Source organism: Pangasianodon hypophthalmus, chromosome 18, assembly GCF_027358585.1.
Source record: "Pangasianodon hypophthalmus isolate fPanHyp1 chromosome 18, fPanHyp1.pri, whole genome shotgun sequence".
NCBI lineage: Eukaryota > Metazoa > Chordata > Actinopteri > Siluriformes > Pangasiidae > Pangasianodon > Pangasianodon hypophthalmus.
In genome coordinates this window covers 16,409,327-16,423,906 of record NC_069727.1, presented here as the reverse complement: position 1 = coordinate 16,423,906, position 14,580 = coordinate 16,409,327, and the positions used below count along the sequence as shown (strand labels likewise).

Here is a 14,580-nt window from a genome sequence, read left to right as displayed (position 1 = left end):
GACCCCATAATACATGTTCACTCTGTCCTGGGCTTTTTTTTTTTTTTTTTTTTTAAATTAAGTACAAAATACCTGCTCAGTGTGTTGATTGTTCTCTTCCCTTTATTAGGTACAAAATATCTGTATTCCTTGGCCAATATAGGAGCACTTTGAGGGCAAACAATTACTATCTTTTCTTGTACAGCTATGTGTAATCTATCAGTCCCATTCTACCCTATCCATCATTTGAACAGGGGCCTCCACAGGACCACCACCGAGCAGATTTGCACTGTTCTCAGTACAGCATCGATACTGACGTGGTAGTTGTATGGTAGTGTCTTTTGTGCTAGTGCGAGTGTATCTTGTTGTGTTGCTGGGTTACTGCTGGGACGAAACCAAAAATATCCAGCCAAAAGCAGTCCCATGATCAGAAACTGACACTGATAAAGGATAGAGAACAATTAACACACTATGCACAGATGAACTGTTGTGGGCAAATAAGGTATGTGGGTGTAATAAAGTAGGCAGTTAAAACCCCCAGCAGTGCTGCTATACCGAATATACTCATTGCGGCACCACACGCAATGCCGTTTCATTGTCACTGCTGTGCTGAGTATGGCACTTTACCCAAATTATATCTGGTCAGCAGTGCTCCTGTGTGGGTATCTTTCTACTGGTGGATGTCAGTCATGTGCTGCATTCAAAACTGAGTCCCTGATACTGATACTGATGATAATTTCCATGTGCGACCAGATAAATTGCATGTGCTGTTAGTGGGTGTGTTGTAGGTGATTTACCAAAAATAATTGTGCAAATGATGTCACATGCATAGTAGCCGAAGGAAACAAGATGCGAGTGAGGTATTTGTATGTGCTATTTGTTTTTCTCAGTAGCTGGGGCAAGTTCTGATCTCAAAGAGACTCCTGTAAGAGTGAAATTAAAACCAAAACTCGAATATAACAGCGATTAAATATGATAAGATGCGTCGAAGAACTGCTTACAATGAACAGTAAGAAAATGCTTGCAGATCGGAGGAATGAATGTAGTGAATATCATTATTTTGAGAAACATAGATTTATTTGAAACAGTAAGGCCTAATGTATATAAACCTAATTTTATTTACATAGTAAATAGAATAATTTTATCTTCAACTGGTGGAAGAGAGCTTTCGCAAATTTAATACTTGCTCATCGGTCATACTAATTCGTGCACATAATTGCCGTCCCCAGAATTGCAGGTGCAAGATAATCGATTTGAATGAACACCTCCTTGTATTTTAAGCTAGAAATGCATTACATATTCAGTAGGAGAGATGTGCTTTTTTTGCTCATGTGCACATATGCTTTTTTTTTTTTAATATGTAGTTTGCATTTGTTTTTACACCCTCAAACCTTTAAGAAATCAGAGCCTGAATATATTACAGTACATTGTAATATAGCTGCAGTTGTATACGCTGGATAACACAGGCATAAGTATTCTGTATCTTAATGCACCTCAGACAGGGAAATAAATATAAATCCCCACCTCCCACTTAAGTACCAAAGCAGCACATGGTATACTGACATATTAGCAGTTTCATGCAGCAGTTTCTATTGCCACTTGTGTTAACAAAAGGTGATATCAAAAATGAGGGGTTAGAAATAGTTTATGGCTTCCATAAGCGTACTCATGTGCCTCTTTTGTAGAGGACGATCCCGCATCCGGCAGGCGATGCCTCTCTGCCTCGCAGCGATCCCAACATCTCCATTCCAGACAAAGGTGAGCCGCATTTATCGGTGCACAACTTCACACTGCTCCCTCCTACACGCATACACACACACACTCCTACATGCACTTGGTCGCAGTGTGGTTGAAATGTTTGTTTTGTGAAACATTCTGAAGATTACCTAGCTTGATACGATGGTAGCTGACAGCTCAACTTTCTTATACAGTCTCCGTTTCTTGCAGCAGCTATAATTGTGACCGACTCACCCAAGTGCCTCAGTGCTGCTGTCATTGCTATTCAGATATAGGGAGGAATTTTCAATATTTTCAGCCATTTATCTACTTTCTCATTGAAACCTGGATTTAATGTCATGTGGGTGCAGAGGCAGGCCTAGATTCGCAAGAGTAGCAGGTTTTTCTCTGTGTTGGATTTCACTGAATGGAAGATTTAAGTCAAATGTTTATTTATGAATTCTTACTGTATGTGTATGTGTATGTGTTTACAGCCCAGAGTAGAAGATCCAGCATTGTATATTCCAAGGGGCTTCATTAAATCTAGTCGAGATAATCCCTTGTTTAATTAAAAAAAGACCAATGTTTCGATTTCTTTCTTTGAACTGTTGGTGAAGGTTAGAAGACGAGAAGAAACTAAAGCAGAAATTGAATTTAAAATGAGAATGCTTTATTAACCTGGCATCAGAGTAGAAGTAGGTCTCCTGTGACAACTGCACATTCAATAAGCCAGTGCAGAAAAAAAAACAACTTGTTTTTCCATATTTACCTGATGTGTAGCAAACTATGCCTGTGGCAGTTCTTCTTTGAAAGCCGTAAATAAGAAACTTCTGTAGTCTGTTGGACTTTGATGATAAGCTAACTGAACTGACTAGAGCTGCATGTTTTGTGTGTGTGAAAGTGGTCAAGCCTGCACCAAGCAGCTGGAGTCTTGACACAACGTTCTCTGACACTGTTGGAAAGCAGTTTTGCCCCCCAGTCCCTCCTAGGCCTCCATACTCAGGTAAAAAAAAAATGAATAAAAAAATAACGCCGAATAAAACTGACCACCTTCGCCGACACTAATACTTCTTGTAACTCCTTGACCTTTTCTCTACCATCAGGTTTGCCTTCCTCCTAGTTTCTCACGATCTTTAACATTATCCCTATCCTTATTGCGAGTCTTTGTGTAGTACTCGTCCAGTAAAATGATATTTCCAAAGGTCTTATATTTGCTTGTGCTGTCAAGACTTTTTGGTTTTAAGTGGATCAGTCAGTTGGAATCTGAAAGTAAACTTGACCTGCATGTGTTAAGGAGGAATGCACATCTACTTTAAAGGGATTGCGGTTGCGCTCACTCATGATATAATCCTGGTTGAAGAGATGAGCCTTCTCATAGCATTTCTCTCTAATCTGCATGACACCTCTAGGCTTAATTAAATCCTCAAATGTGATCTAAAACTCCTGCATTCCAACCTGCCTCTGCTTTTGCCTTTTTCTTGCTCTGCTTCTATCTGTTTTTCCCCCATTTACATCACTGTGCAACTGGCTTATCTTCACTTGAATTCAGTTTAACCTTATTTGTATAGCAATTTTAACAAAATCCATTGTTACACAGCAGCCTTAAAGAAATCCGGGTCAGAAATAACAGTGATGAGAAAAACATCTGTTGCAATCTGCTGTGTTCTAGGTTAACTAGAGCCTGTTTAACGTCCCAAAAATAAGATGTTACAGTAGTCCAAGCTAGATGTGGTAAAGGAAACATTTCCTGTCATAGCATTGTTTCTTAAATAAGTTTGTTAATGCTTCTTACGTTTCTTAAATAGATTTTTAAAATAGATAGTAATGTTCTAGGACCACTCCTGCGCTTAATCCAATGAATAATAGCTTTAAGAGGAATAACATAATAATAACACATGCCTTTAAGGGGTAAATTAGGAGGAAGTTACTCAGCGTTCAGTCTTTGACATCCTTATACACTCAAACATATTAAATTGGTGTCCATCTTCTGGTTTGGCTGATATATGCAGTTGTATGGAATGGTAAAGGAATGGTAGCAATGGACTGCCATGTTTACAAATAGCTGCATGTATAAGGGAAAATCGCAGCGGTCCTAGAACAGCACCTTGTGGAATGCCACATTTTAAATGCACAGACAATTCACTGTTTCTATTTATATTGAGCAGTCAGATAAGATATGAACGAATAAAGTGACATTCCCTTTACTCTAACAAGATTACTGCTACAGACTGTTGGTACCTTTGCTTCAGTGGCTGTCTGGTTCTGTATTACTGTATAAAAATCCAGCTCAGAAGATGAGGAAAAAGGATTAATTCCCTAGTCACCAGTAGTCATTTCATTTACGTTAAAAGACCCTGTGAAGTACCTTGAAACGCACAGCGTTATTCGATGTGTTGATGTAATTTCCACTGAAACAGGAAGTCGAGTGACTCCTCCCCCTCCAGTAGTGTTTAGCTTACCTCACAGCCCGGGCTAAGCTGATATGATTTCTCTCGCTCAACAACGGCAACTTCGGCAAGGTGATTTTTATCATCTTGGGGCGGGACACTTCAGATTCTAGAGAGCATTTGATTGGACAGAAAATCTCGTGAGAAGCTGAAGTGCAGAATGATGTCATCAAAATTGTTGATCCGTATTGGTGGTAGAGAGAGACTGTAAAATTTGAAGGCATATATCTTCTAAATGTGAATTTTATCGTTGTTTTGGAGCACAGTAGTTTGTAGATAACCTTAAGGCTCACATATTCATACTAAAAAGCCACAAAACATCAATTTTGATTTCATGGGGACTTTACGATCTAACGTAACGTGCTGATATCTGACATTGTATTAGATTGGTAGATTGGTAAAATCTTCTCCTCATGTCCATGTGAGTTTCCTCCAGGTTCTCTGGTTTCGTCCCACCTCCCAAAAGAATTGAAGTAGGGGAACTGGCTAAGATAAATTGCCCCTTGATGTGAATGAAGACAGATGTCTCATTCAGGGTGTATTCCCTCCTCACATGTAGCGTTCCCGGGATAGGATCCGGATCCACCATGACACTGACCAGGATATAGCAGTTACTGAGCATGAATGAGTGAGATTGGTAAACAACACATTTTAAGGTTTCCTTTATTTCTATTTGCCTGAATAAAAGTTTCACAGTTTCAAAATGGTGGGAACTGACACCTCAAGACAGGTAGCAGACATTTGATCTAGTCTTTTCGTCTGTTCAGTGGCTTTAGCTCTGGATTTTCAGTGACTACATTAACACGTAAAGTATCATGTGTATTACATCAGTGTGGCCCTTTCCTGAAAATGATGGATACATGGATACTGTCTTGCCATAAAAGCCCAGACTTGACCTCAGAAGTGTTCCACTAACAAAGCTCGCAATGTTTTTTTTGAACACAACCTAGATAGGAAGTAGTTTATAGACCATAATCTGTCGTCTGTCCCCCCCCCCCGTCTTATAAAGTTGACAGTGGCTTTTAATGGAGTCTGTTTTCCTGAAAAATAGATGTGCTGGCAGATGTGCAAGCCACTTAGCAGGAACCGTCAGCGTATAGCAATATGTTTCCTTCCTTCCAAGATGGCTGTGTTCGTGGGGCTGAAGGCTAAAGTTAATCTTCTCAGATGTTTGTCAAATAGTGAGGAATGTTTATGCATCTTTTTGAACAGGGTCTCCTGCTAAAAATGTGAGATCCCAGTCGCCAGGTCCAGTGTCAAGGTCACCACAAAAGGTAGGTTTTTGTCTGTTTGTTTGTTTGTTTTTCTCTCAAAGTTTCATAGTATTAATCTGATGTTGCTTATAATGACGCCCACTCAGCTTTTGGTATCACTGTTGTGAAAAGTATGGTGGAGTTGCCTGAACTGGGATTTGACAAGAAAATCAGATCTGAAATCAGAATAGTGTAGATGATGCCAGTTCTCATTATATAATCACATTTATTTACTCTCCAGGGTTTATCTAAATAAGCAGACAAATAGAATTTTGTTTTAATATTTTATGCAACATACCAGACACTACCAACCATGATCTAAAATATTTGTGTCCTTATATGCACCATGTTGGAGACATCAGTTTGTGAAAACTAGATATGTCTCTCTATGTCTGTCCCAAAATACACACTCTCTCTCTCTCTCTCTCTCTCTCTCTCTCACTCACACACACACACACACACACACACACACTTTCAAATATACTAATTAGGAATGTGTCTTCTGCCTAATTTTAATATTAGGAATATTCAGCGTTAATGAATGGATATTGATTTGCATGCAGGAAGGTAAAAAGTGTCATGTGGTATAATGAATTATCATTTTCTTCCTGTCGGTGGATGTGCGTGTGTTGTGTTTCACACGCGTAATATGGAGAAATATCAAACGCGTTACAAAACTGTTAACTGAATGTCAGCTCAGTATTTCAGCCTGTAGTCCTGCTGTAACAGTGTGCACTCTGACGATGGTTAAAATTCAACGTCAGACTTCGTGAACGCTCTGTCAGAGACTAGGAGTAAAAATATCATTGGGTTAACAAACCTTCCATGGCAGGGGTTGTTTATAATAATCTGATGGGTAGTAGAGATATTTGCATGTTAGATTTACTGAAGTATTGAACGAAAAGATAAGTGAATGCTCCATGCAAGCATGCCGTAAAATGAAAATCGGAGCAACTGTGATGTGCAGTGTTGCATCTGGTGTAAATTGGCAAATCTGCACAGCTGAGGTACCTGATTTATGTCCATAGTTTAAGACTTGAGGTTGTACTGAATGCAACTGGAAATACAGTACTGTGCAAAAGTCTTAGGCACCCTGTATTTTTGGTACAAACTTTGTTATAGATTTTTATTTTATGATAAAAGTATGATATTTTATGACTATGACTACATTATCGAGTCAGTACAAAAACATTTTAGATTTCCAAACATTCGTTTTCCAGCACAAAATTAAATGTTACAGAAAAATGTTTGTATGTCAGTAAAGAAAGCAGCGTATTACATAAGAGACCATTTTTCAGACAAAAAACATAATGAAGGCTGCTGGGTTTCGCTGCAAAAATAAAAAGCGAGTCGACAGTCAAAGTCTCCAGAAGAACTGCGGCTGGTTCTGCAAGATACTCAGTAACACTTACAGCTCATTTCCTTATAAAACTGCACACATTGTACCTGAGACTACTGATTTTTTTTTTTTTTTTTTAAAGCAAAGGGCTGTGACACAAAATATTGCCTTTGTTTCATTTATTACTATTTACTGCTCTGTATAGTTTTTTTAATGTAAAACATTTAATTTCATTATTTCTAAATGCATCTTTGGTCTACAGCATCTCTGTGCATGTGCCTAAGACTTTTGCACAGTACTGTATATTCTCTTTCTTTTGTTCCTCAAGCTTCATATCTCACCACCTGCTCCTGCCAGCATGAGTAAAACATGAGTAAAACACCTGCTTCTGAATCTTTTCCAGTCCAGATGCACATTTGAACACCAGGGCAGTGGTGCTCTCTGCATTAAAACACTACTAGACATAACTTTTCTTTTGTTAATCTCTCACCGACTTGATGTGCACGCTGTGCATAACGAATAACCGAATAGTGTTTTCAGTATTTGAATACTAGGTATTTGAAAACCCGTGCACACTAATTTACATCCCGAAATGGGTCATATGACTCCGAAAATTCATTTTAAAATCCTTTCTGCTGTATGAGCAGGAAGATAACATCATTGGGTAAAGGAGTATATTTGCCGTCAGAGGTGAGAAGGCTCTAAGCCACTACAATCCTCTGCTTCTCTGACTAATCAGAGTTTCATGCACCTGATGTTGGAATTCATTTGATCCAGAGCCAGTAATTGTGCCTTTTTCCCCTTTGTCATGTTTTCATCAAGCAGTGCATATCGATTTCAGACCAGACTTTCTACAAGTCAGATTATCACTAATCATGCATTTATTAGCCTGCATTACCTAAAAAAGTATGTAGAGAAATTGAAAGGTGTGAGATGTGGTATTCAGAAGCGGCGATGAAAGGTTTATCTATGCTCTATGCAGCGTGCAAAATTCAACATGTCTAAAATAGATTTTTCACTCTATTTGAGTTTGATGGACAGGTGCCTGTCTCGGTCCAGGTTGACAGCTACGTAGACCTGAACACTGACATTCAAACACACGCAAGCGCACAGCACACACACAAATATGTAGAGTCCACACAGAGCCCTTCACTGAGTTGTCAGTTCACAGGTTGCAGACTGTGAAAGGACAAAAGTGTCGAGTGTATTTGAGTGTCATGAAAACCTCTGAACAGCACTTTGAAAATGGATTGGCTAGCAGTTTGTTTTAAATTAGGCATCTCATACAATATGCATCATTTATAAGGTCCAAAGAGTGGGCGGCTGTGAGAATGTCTGTGTATACACTTGCTAAATTAATTGTGGAGTCCTTCTCTGGAGTAGGCCTGACTGTGCTAGTTGTTGCATGGATAATTGAACACCATTCATTTCTTTTGAACGTCTTTTAGAATGAATGTTCCATATTTTTCTGAAATACGTTAATAAAAAGGCTAATAAAATACTTTAAGTATTGCCCTGGTAAAATTATGCAGAAAATATTACTTTATGAGTAAGGACCAATTCTCTGTGCAGCATTGTTCACTGACAAGTCCAATGTAGATCTAATCTGTTGCAACACATCGCACTTTTTATTGTTAATTAAATCTTAAAGTAGCCATATCCATATCTGTCTCATCTCACATTTTCACATCTACTTGAGGTTTTCATTAATATTGGAGTGGGATGTTTCGCCCTAGATTCACTCTCATTTGTGGGCATGCACTGTGTGGATTTTTAAAATTCTGATAGGATGGTAGACTAAATATATGGAGTGTTTATCAGTGGTACTTTAGTTCAAAATGTATTTTCATAGTGTGAGTTTTCAGTTTTTGATCAGCTGAAATTGGAGCTGCAGGTGGAAATTAGTTATGAATGAGCTTTCTGGGGACAGCAACCAACACAGGCTGTAGGATTTATACTATCATTTACTCAAACCAGTTGTTTGCATTTGTTGCTTTACTGCAGTCTAAGTAATCTGCATAGAATCAGGATTATTTTTGTTCAGTTTTTTTGCTTTTTGCCATGATTCCTGATTCCTTGTTGCCATGTCACTTATTGTTGATTGAATAGCAACACCATGCTGTGCTCTTGCATAGCAACTACATTTTTGTTTTGTCACTTGCTAGTGTTCTTAAGGTAAGGTTACAGTAGTTTGAATCGAAATCCTACAGGAGGTCACGGTAGAATGTGATTGTACAGTGCCTTGCATAAGTATTCACCCCCTTTAACACAAAGTTGCTTCTCTGACTAATGCCCAGGTCACTTTTTTTTTTTTTTTTTTCGGTGGATGACCTAGGTAGAGTTGCGGTTGTGCCTTTTAATAATTTAATAATGGTTCTCTGTGGGATGTTCAGAATTTACCTGATTGATAGTTGTCCAAAAGTTTGTCCCCAAATAGTTTTGATCGCTTCTTGGTATCCATGATGCTGTTTGTTTAGGAATGTTCTCGAACAAGCTCTGCTTCCTTCCACGATCAGGTGTACTTATACTGAGATCATGTAACGCTTTAATTGCACACATATCAACACAGTGATTATATATGTATCAATGATGCATAATCCTAATTAGGTCCCTCTCAGTTCCAGGTTGTAACACTACAAAATGTGGAGACATTCAGGGGGGATGAATACTTATGCTCTGAACTCACTGTTCCAGATCTCATGAATCATTTTTGTAATTATTGCCCTGACTGTCTATTATCTGATTGTCTATATTCTTGTGACTTTTATTGCTGTGTGTGTGTGTGCAGTACTCTGTGCCTCCTTTCACGCCCTCGCCCACGGAGTGCCCACCAGTAGGACTCGTACCCAACTCCCCAGTGCTCTCTGGCAGCTACAGCAGCGGCATCTCGTCTCTCAGCCGCTGCAGTGTTTCTGAAGCCTCAGGCACCGAAGCCACCCCCTCTACCGACCACGCCCTCCCCACCTCCGCCTCTAGTGGCTCGGATGAGCTTTTTCGGCGCGAGAACAAGACTCCGCCCCCTTACAGCAGCAACCCGCGGCGACCGGTGCCCCTCCCTCACAGCCTTTCCATTCCCACGAGTGCTGATGCTCCACCCATTCCACCAAAACCCCACCAGCTTCGCAGTGTTAAGCCAGTGGAGCAGCTGCCCAGACCCCGCCCCCTTCCCAGGAAAGTCTCTCAGCTTTAGTGCTGCAGGAAGAAAATACCATGCACCACCGATTGCACTTTCTTTCTTTGGGTTGATAAACCTAAACTTTCAATTTACATAACAAACAGACTGGGTATGTAGGAGGATATGGCAGGGGTGTTACTGCTAATTCCTGCACTTTTCAGCAATCACAGATCAAGATGCTCTTGCTCTGAGTACCAGGGCATTTTTACATTCTGTAAATACTGATATGAAACGTATGTTTTGCCTTAAGTATTGAAATCAGACTATTTTACCATTGGGTAATGCACGTTTCTAAGTACATTTTAAGTACATTCTACTTTTTTAAATGGCTCAGAGGTGCTAATGGCCTCCATTCAGCTCTTCATGTAGGCACTAGATAATATCCATGGCTTTGTTGATACACTTGGACTCCTAAAAGAGGCTGCCTTTTTTTTTTTTTTTTTTTAGGTGGCCAGTTCACCAAACTCTTTTAATCATCTGCAGGAGCATGTTTTACAGGATTTCAGAGGTCAGGGTCTTGTTGATTTTGAGCACATCTGTAGATAGAACAGCAATCAGTTTATACAGAATATTCATCCATCACCTACTTGTTACGATAAGGTTTACAGTTTACATGATTTGGTCAGCACTCACAGCTGACACTTCAGAACTAAAGTCTGACCAAACAGGTCAAATGCTTGAGTTAGTTTACCAGGTATTGTGCCAAAGGAACAGGAAAAGTGTGTTTATACGGAGACAGTCATGTCGTACTTTCATTCTCCAGCTCAAGATTCATATTAAGTCTCTGTTTTCATGTTTTTACACTATCATTTTGTGGTGGTTATTGTTTTTTTTTTTTGTTTTTTTTTTGAAAGACAGTCATGTTAAAGTATGATTGGGTTTGTCCGTGGCATGACTGGATATACCATGACAGGCTGGTACTCACGTTACACTGCCTGAGTAATATTTAGGAAAGGAGCTGAAGGCAGAAGCATCTGCCCATGTGCATAGCAGACGCTAGCCTAATTATGGTGCAGCGCATAGTGACTGTGACTTTTTTTTTTTTTACGTGTGCTGAAATTGCTGGAGCCTTTACAGAATTGAATCCTGCCATTCTTCGTATTCACATTCTGCTGTACCAATTACATGTCCTATTCACATACTACGCCAATTTAAAAGCGTTGAATTTTGCCCTAGATGCCATATCTCACTCTCAAAACTGCCAGTAGGAATTTTAGGAAATTGTTCATTTGAAGGTCTCAAACACAAGACTATATAGTGGACTGTGACAATATATCAGAGTAATGCTTAATTATGACATTAAGATTTGACCATTTCTACTTATACCAAGATTCTACTTTTAACAACACAATACACTGTATAGTAGTATATATTTTTGTACAATCTCATTAATTGATGTTTTTAAAGCAGTGGTTCTCAGACTAGTCCTCACAGCCTTCCAGACGCTCTGCATTTTAGCCTATTAATCAGTTTTAAGGTATGAACTACATAAGAAAAAAAAACATCATGGGGATGTGACATTAGGGAAAAATAATCAATGATAAGGTGGTGTGATCTGGCTGGATTAGTTACTGGTACCACCCTGAAATGTATTATTTTCTATTTAAAATTTGCTAGAAATTCATTTTTGTTAAGTAAAAAACATGTCATTATTTTTATCCATTTACAGTCACTTTTAATGTTGTGGAACGTCTGGAAAACAAATTAGATCCTGTTATGATTTACATTATAGCAGCTGTAATCAGTCATTCCTTCACCAATCTGTCTCTGATTGGTTGTTGCAGTAATATACACTTGTCAAATTGCCTTATAGCCGGCTGTACTGCCAGAGCTACTGGAAATTAATCGACGCCTTTTGACCAATCAGATTTGAGAGTTCAAGAGCGCTGTGGTATAATTATAGTATAGAGTCTGTTTTCAGTTAGTTTTTCATGAAATATGTTGAGAGATGTTTTTTAAAATTTGATCATTTAATTTTTATGTCTAATTGTAATGCATCAAAAATCACGTATTTGCCAAATTACCATATTGTATACATTCATATATTGTCACAGCCCTATTTATAATTTAATCTCTATATTAATCTACTGCGTTTTTTCTATACATAATGATTTACAGAGAAACCTGCTGATTTGGGTATTTATAACAGTCCTGTCAGAGCCTGTTTTTGTGCCCCGCAAATGAACATTTAATGGAAAATACTGATCACCTCTCTCACTGCTACATTCTTATTTCTGTTTATTTCTGGAAAATTAAATAATGTTCACATTTTGTGAGTCATTTTTCAAACTTGGATTTGTTGAGAACTTTGGATAAACATCTTCATACGAATCAGTGCTTGAAAAAAAATTGTAAATTATATGATAATGTCCTTGTAATTATGCCAAATACAATACCTTCTCTATTGTAAATATAATGTTTTTAAAAGAAAGTGTAGCTATAACAAATTTACAGCTTTGAATGTCGGAACAAATTATAATTATAAATGTTAAATATTTATGATTTTTTTGGGGAGGGGGGTAGAACAACTGAGGTTGAGCTTACACATTTACTGTACATTCTAATGAATTCCTGTGTAATAAAATGTTTTCAACAAGCATGTTATTGTGTTCCAGATTTTTCTCTCCCCACCTTTTCCTTCACTTTTCCTCTGTGGATGCAAAATGTGTACAGAAGAATGTAGGCAAGGGTAATAATTACACTTTTTATGATGCTTAAAGCACTGGAGTTCATATTTCGTTTGATATCCTGCTGCATTTATTACTATGGATTGTGGAACTAAATCATATCAAACCAACTCAAATTGATTTCCATATCCTGACTAAAATCTTTGTAATTGACCTGAGGTGTGGTTTTTTTTATATATATATTTGGTGAGCTGTTTAAAATTGAGTGGAAGTACAATGTTATATAGCACTGAAATATTCTCAGGTGTATTTGCCCTTGATATACAATCACGATGCGGGATTTTACAGTTTGCATATTACAGTTTGCTAACACTGAATTTATTGATGTATATAAAAACAGATCACTGCTAATTAACTTTCCTCCGAGTGTGTGTGGACTATTTTTGTATTACTCATGCAGTTGTCAGAGCTGTGTGTGAGACCTGGATTTGCTCACATCTCGCTGCCACGGGCTTTTTGCTCTTTACACTGTGGTGTTGGGTCTGTTCCAGGCTTTTTAAGTAAGTACACACTTTGCTGAACTGATGCATAATTACGGCCATAACTGTGATTCATTGTCTACTTGTTGACAGGGTCTACTCTCACAAAACAAAATATTTCAGGCAATCTAAACCATCTTTTAGCTACCATCATCTGCACTTTGTTAAATCAGTAATGATCAAATACCTGATTTTATGTTTCTGTTCAGTTTCATATTAATGAAATGCTTATGTTGATTCCCTTGCTGAAAAAACACATCCATAACATAGTGTGAGTAAAATATGATCATGTCTTTAGAAAAAAGCAATTGAAAATAAATGAATGGTGCAAGAAATCACACTTGAAAATAAGTAGATCATGCAAAAAAAAAAAAAAAAAAACGTGAAAAGCGAACTGTGTAAAGATAATCACAAGTTTAAAAAAAAAAAAAAAAAGGCACATGTGAAAATAAAGAAATACTATAAATATCCAAATGAAAATAAAGGAACAGTGAAAGAATCACGTGAAAGAAATTGTGTAAAAATTTGCATGCGAAAATGAATGAATCGTAAAATATCATGTAAAAAAATAAAGGGATTGTAGAAATAAATAAAAAATGAAATCAGGTGTAAATGAATCAGGTGTAAAAACCTTGAGAATAGACTATTAGTGAAAAAACATCAAAATAAAGGAATCAAATATTAAAAATCACAAATAAAAAGTGAATCTTGTAAAAAAAAAATCCTATGTGAAGATAAAGGGATCATAAAAAAGTGAAAATAAGTGAATCTTGTAAAAAAAAAAATCACATGAAAAAGAATCGTAAAAAAATGCATTTGAAAATAAAGCAGTTGTGTAAAAATAAATCAAAACAAAAACATTTGGAAACAAATCGTGAAAATAAAACCAGGAATATAAGATAATCATGAAAAAGTCACAGTTGAAAATGGAATGAGACAATTATTAGAAGGCTTTGTCTCCAGTTGTAGTTCACAAGTGAACTGAGTAAAAAATCACGTGAGCATAAATGAACCATGAGTCAAAATGTGTGAAACAATGTGTGAAGTGTCTAAAAACCAGTATGTATTATGTATGTATATGTATATGTGAGTTTTCTGTAAGAGTTGTTAGAGTAACCTGTCACTTGCTGCTATTTGAGATAATTCATCTCGTATCTCATAAACTTGAGCAGGATTTTAGCATGTATGTACACTGAAATCAGCTGGAGAAATGTTTTTGTGTGTGTGTGTGGGGAGCGAGAACAGAGAAAGAAGAGCAGGCCTTAGTGCTGGAGTGCCTTCAATGGATTCAGAATAACGCACAGCCTGGGAGAAGCTCGAGGTGTTTTTCTGGTGGGACAAATCCCTGAGGAAGAATACAGGCTCCTGCACCTCTACAGGGAGCCCGATCCATCGATCGAGAAAGAGATTTCAGAGAGAGCTTAGGATAATAGATCTGCCTTTTCATCCTCCTTATTTCCAATATCAGCACTGTTGTACTCAGGCTTAATGGGATTTGCCTGTCA

The 14,580-nt window shown here is 37.8% G+C and overlaps 1 protein-coding gene across 3 annotated transcripts in view; it reads left to right on the top strand.

The window, feature by feature from the left end:
• dock4b (dedicator of cytokinesis 4b) overlaps positions 1 to 12,508 on the top strand; it is a 108,762-nt gene extending 96,254 nt beyond the window's left edge. For 2 of the 3 annotated variants that reach the window (XM_026922919.3, XM_026922918.3), the window contains 4 exons: positions 1,665 to 1,737; positions 2,597 to 2,698; positions 5,355 to 5,416; positions 9,523 to 12,508. In XM_026922919.3, the coding sequence (XP_026778720.3) occupies positions 1,665 to 1,737; positions 2,597 to 2,698; positions 5,355 to 5,416; positions 9,523 to 9,924 (639 nt within the window). In that variant the 3' untranslated portion in view covers positions 9,925 to 12,508. The remainder of the gene's footprint in view (positions 1 to 1,664; positions 1,738 to 2,596; positions 2,699 to 5,354; positions 5,417 to 9,522) is intronic. The other variant, XM_026922920.3, reaches the window with a different exon arrangement.
• Positions 12,509 to 14,580: the final 2,072 nt, after the last annotated feature.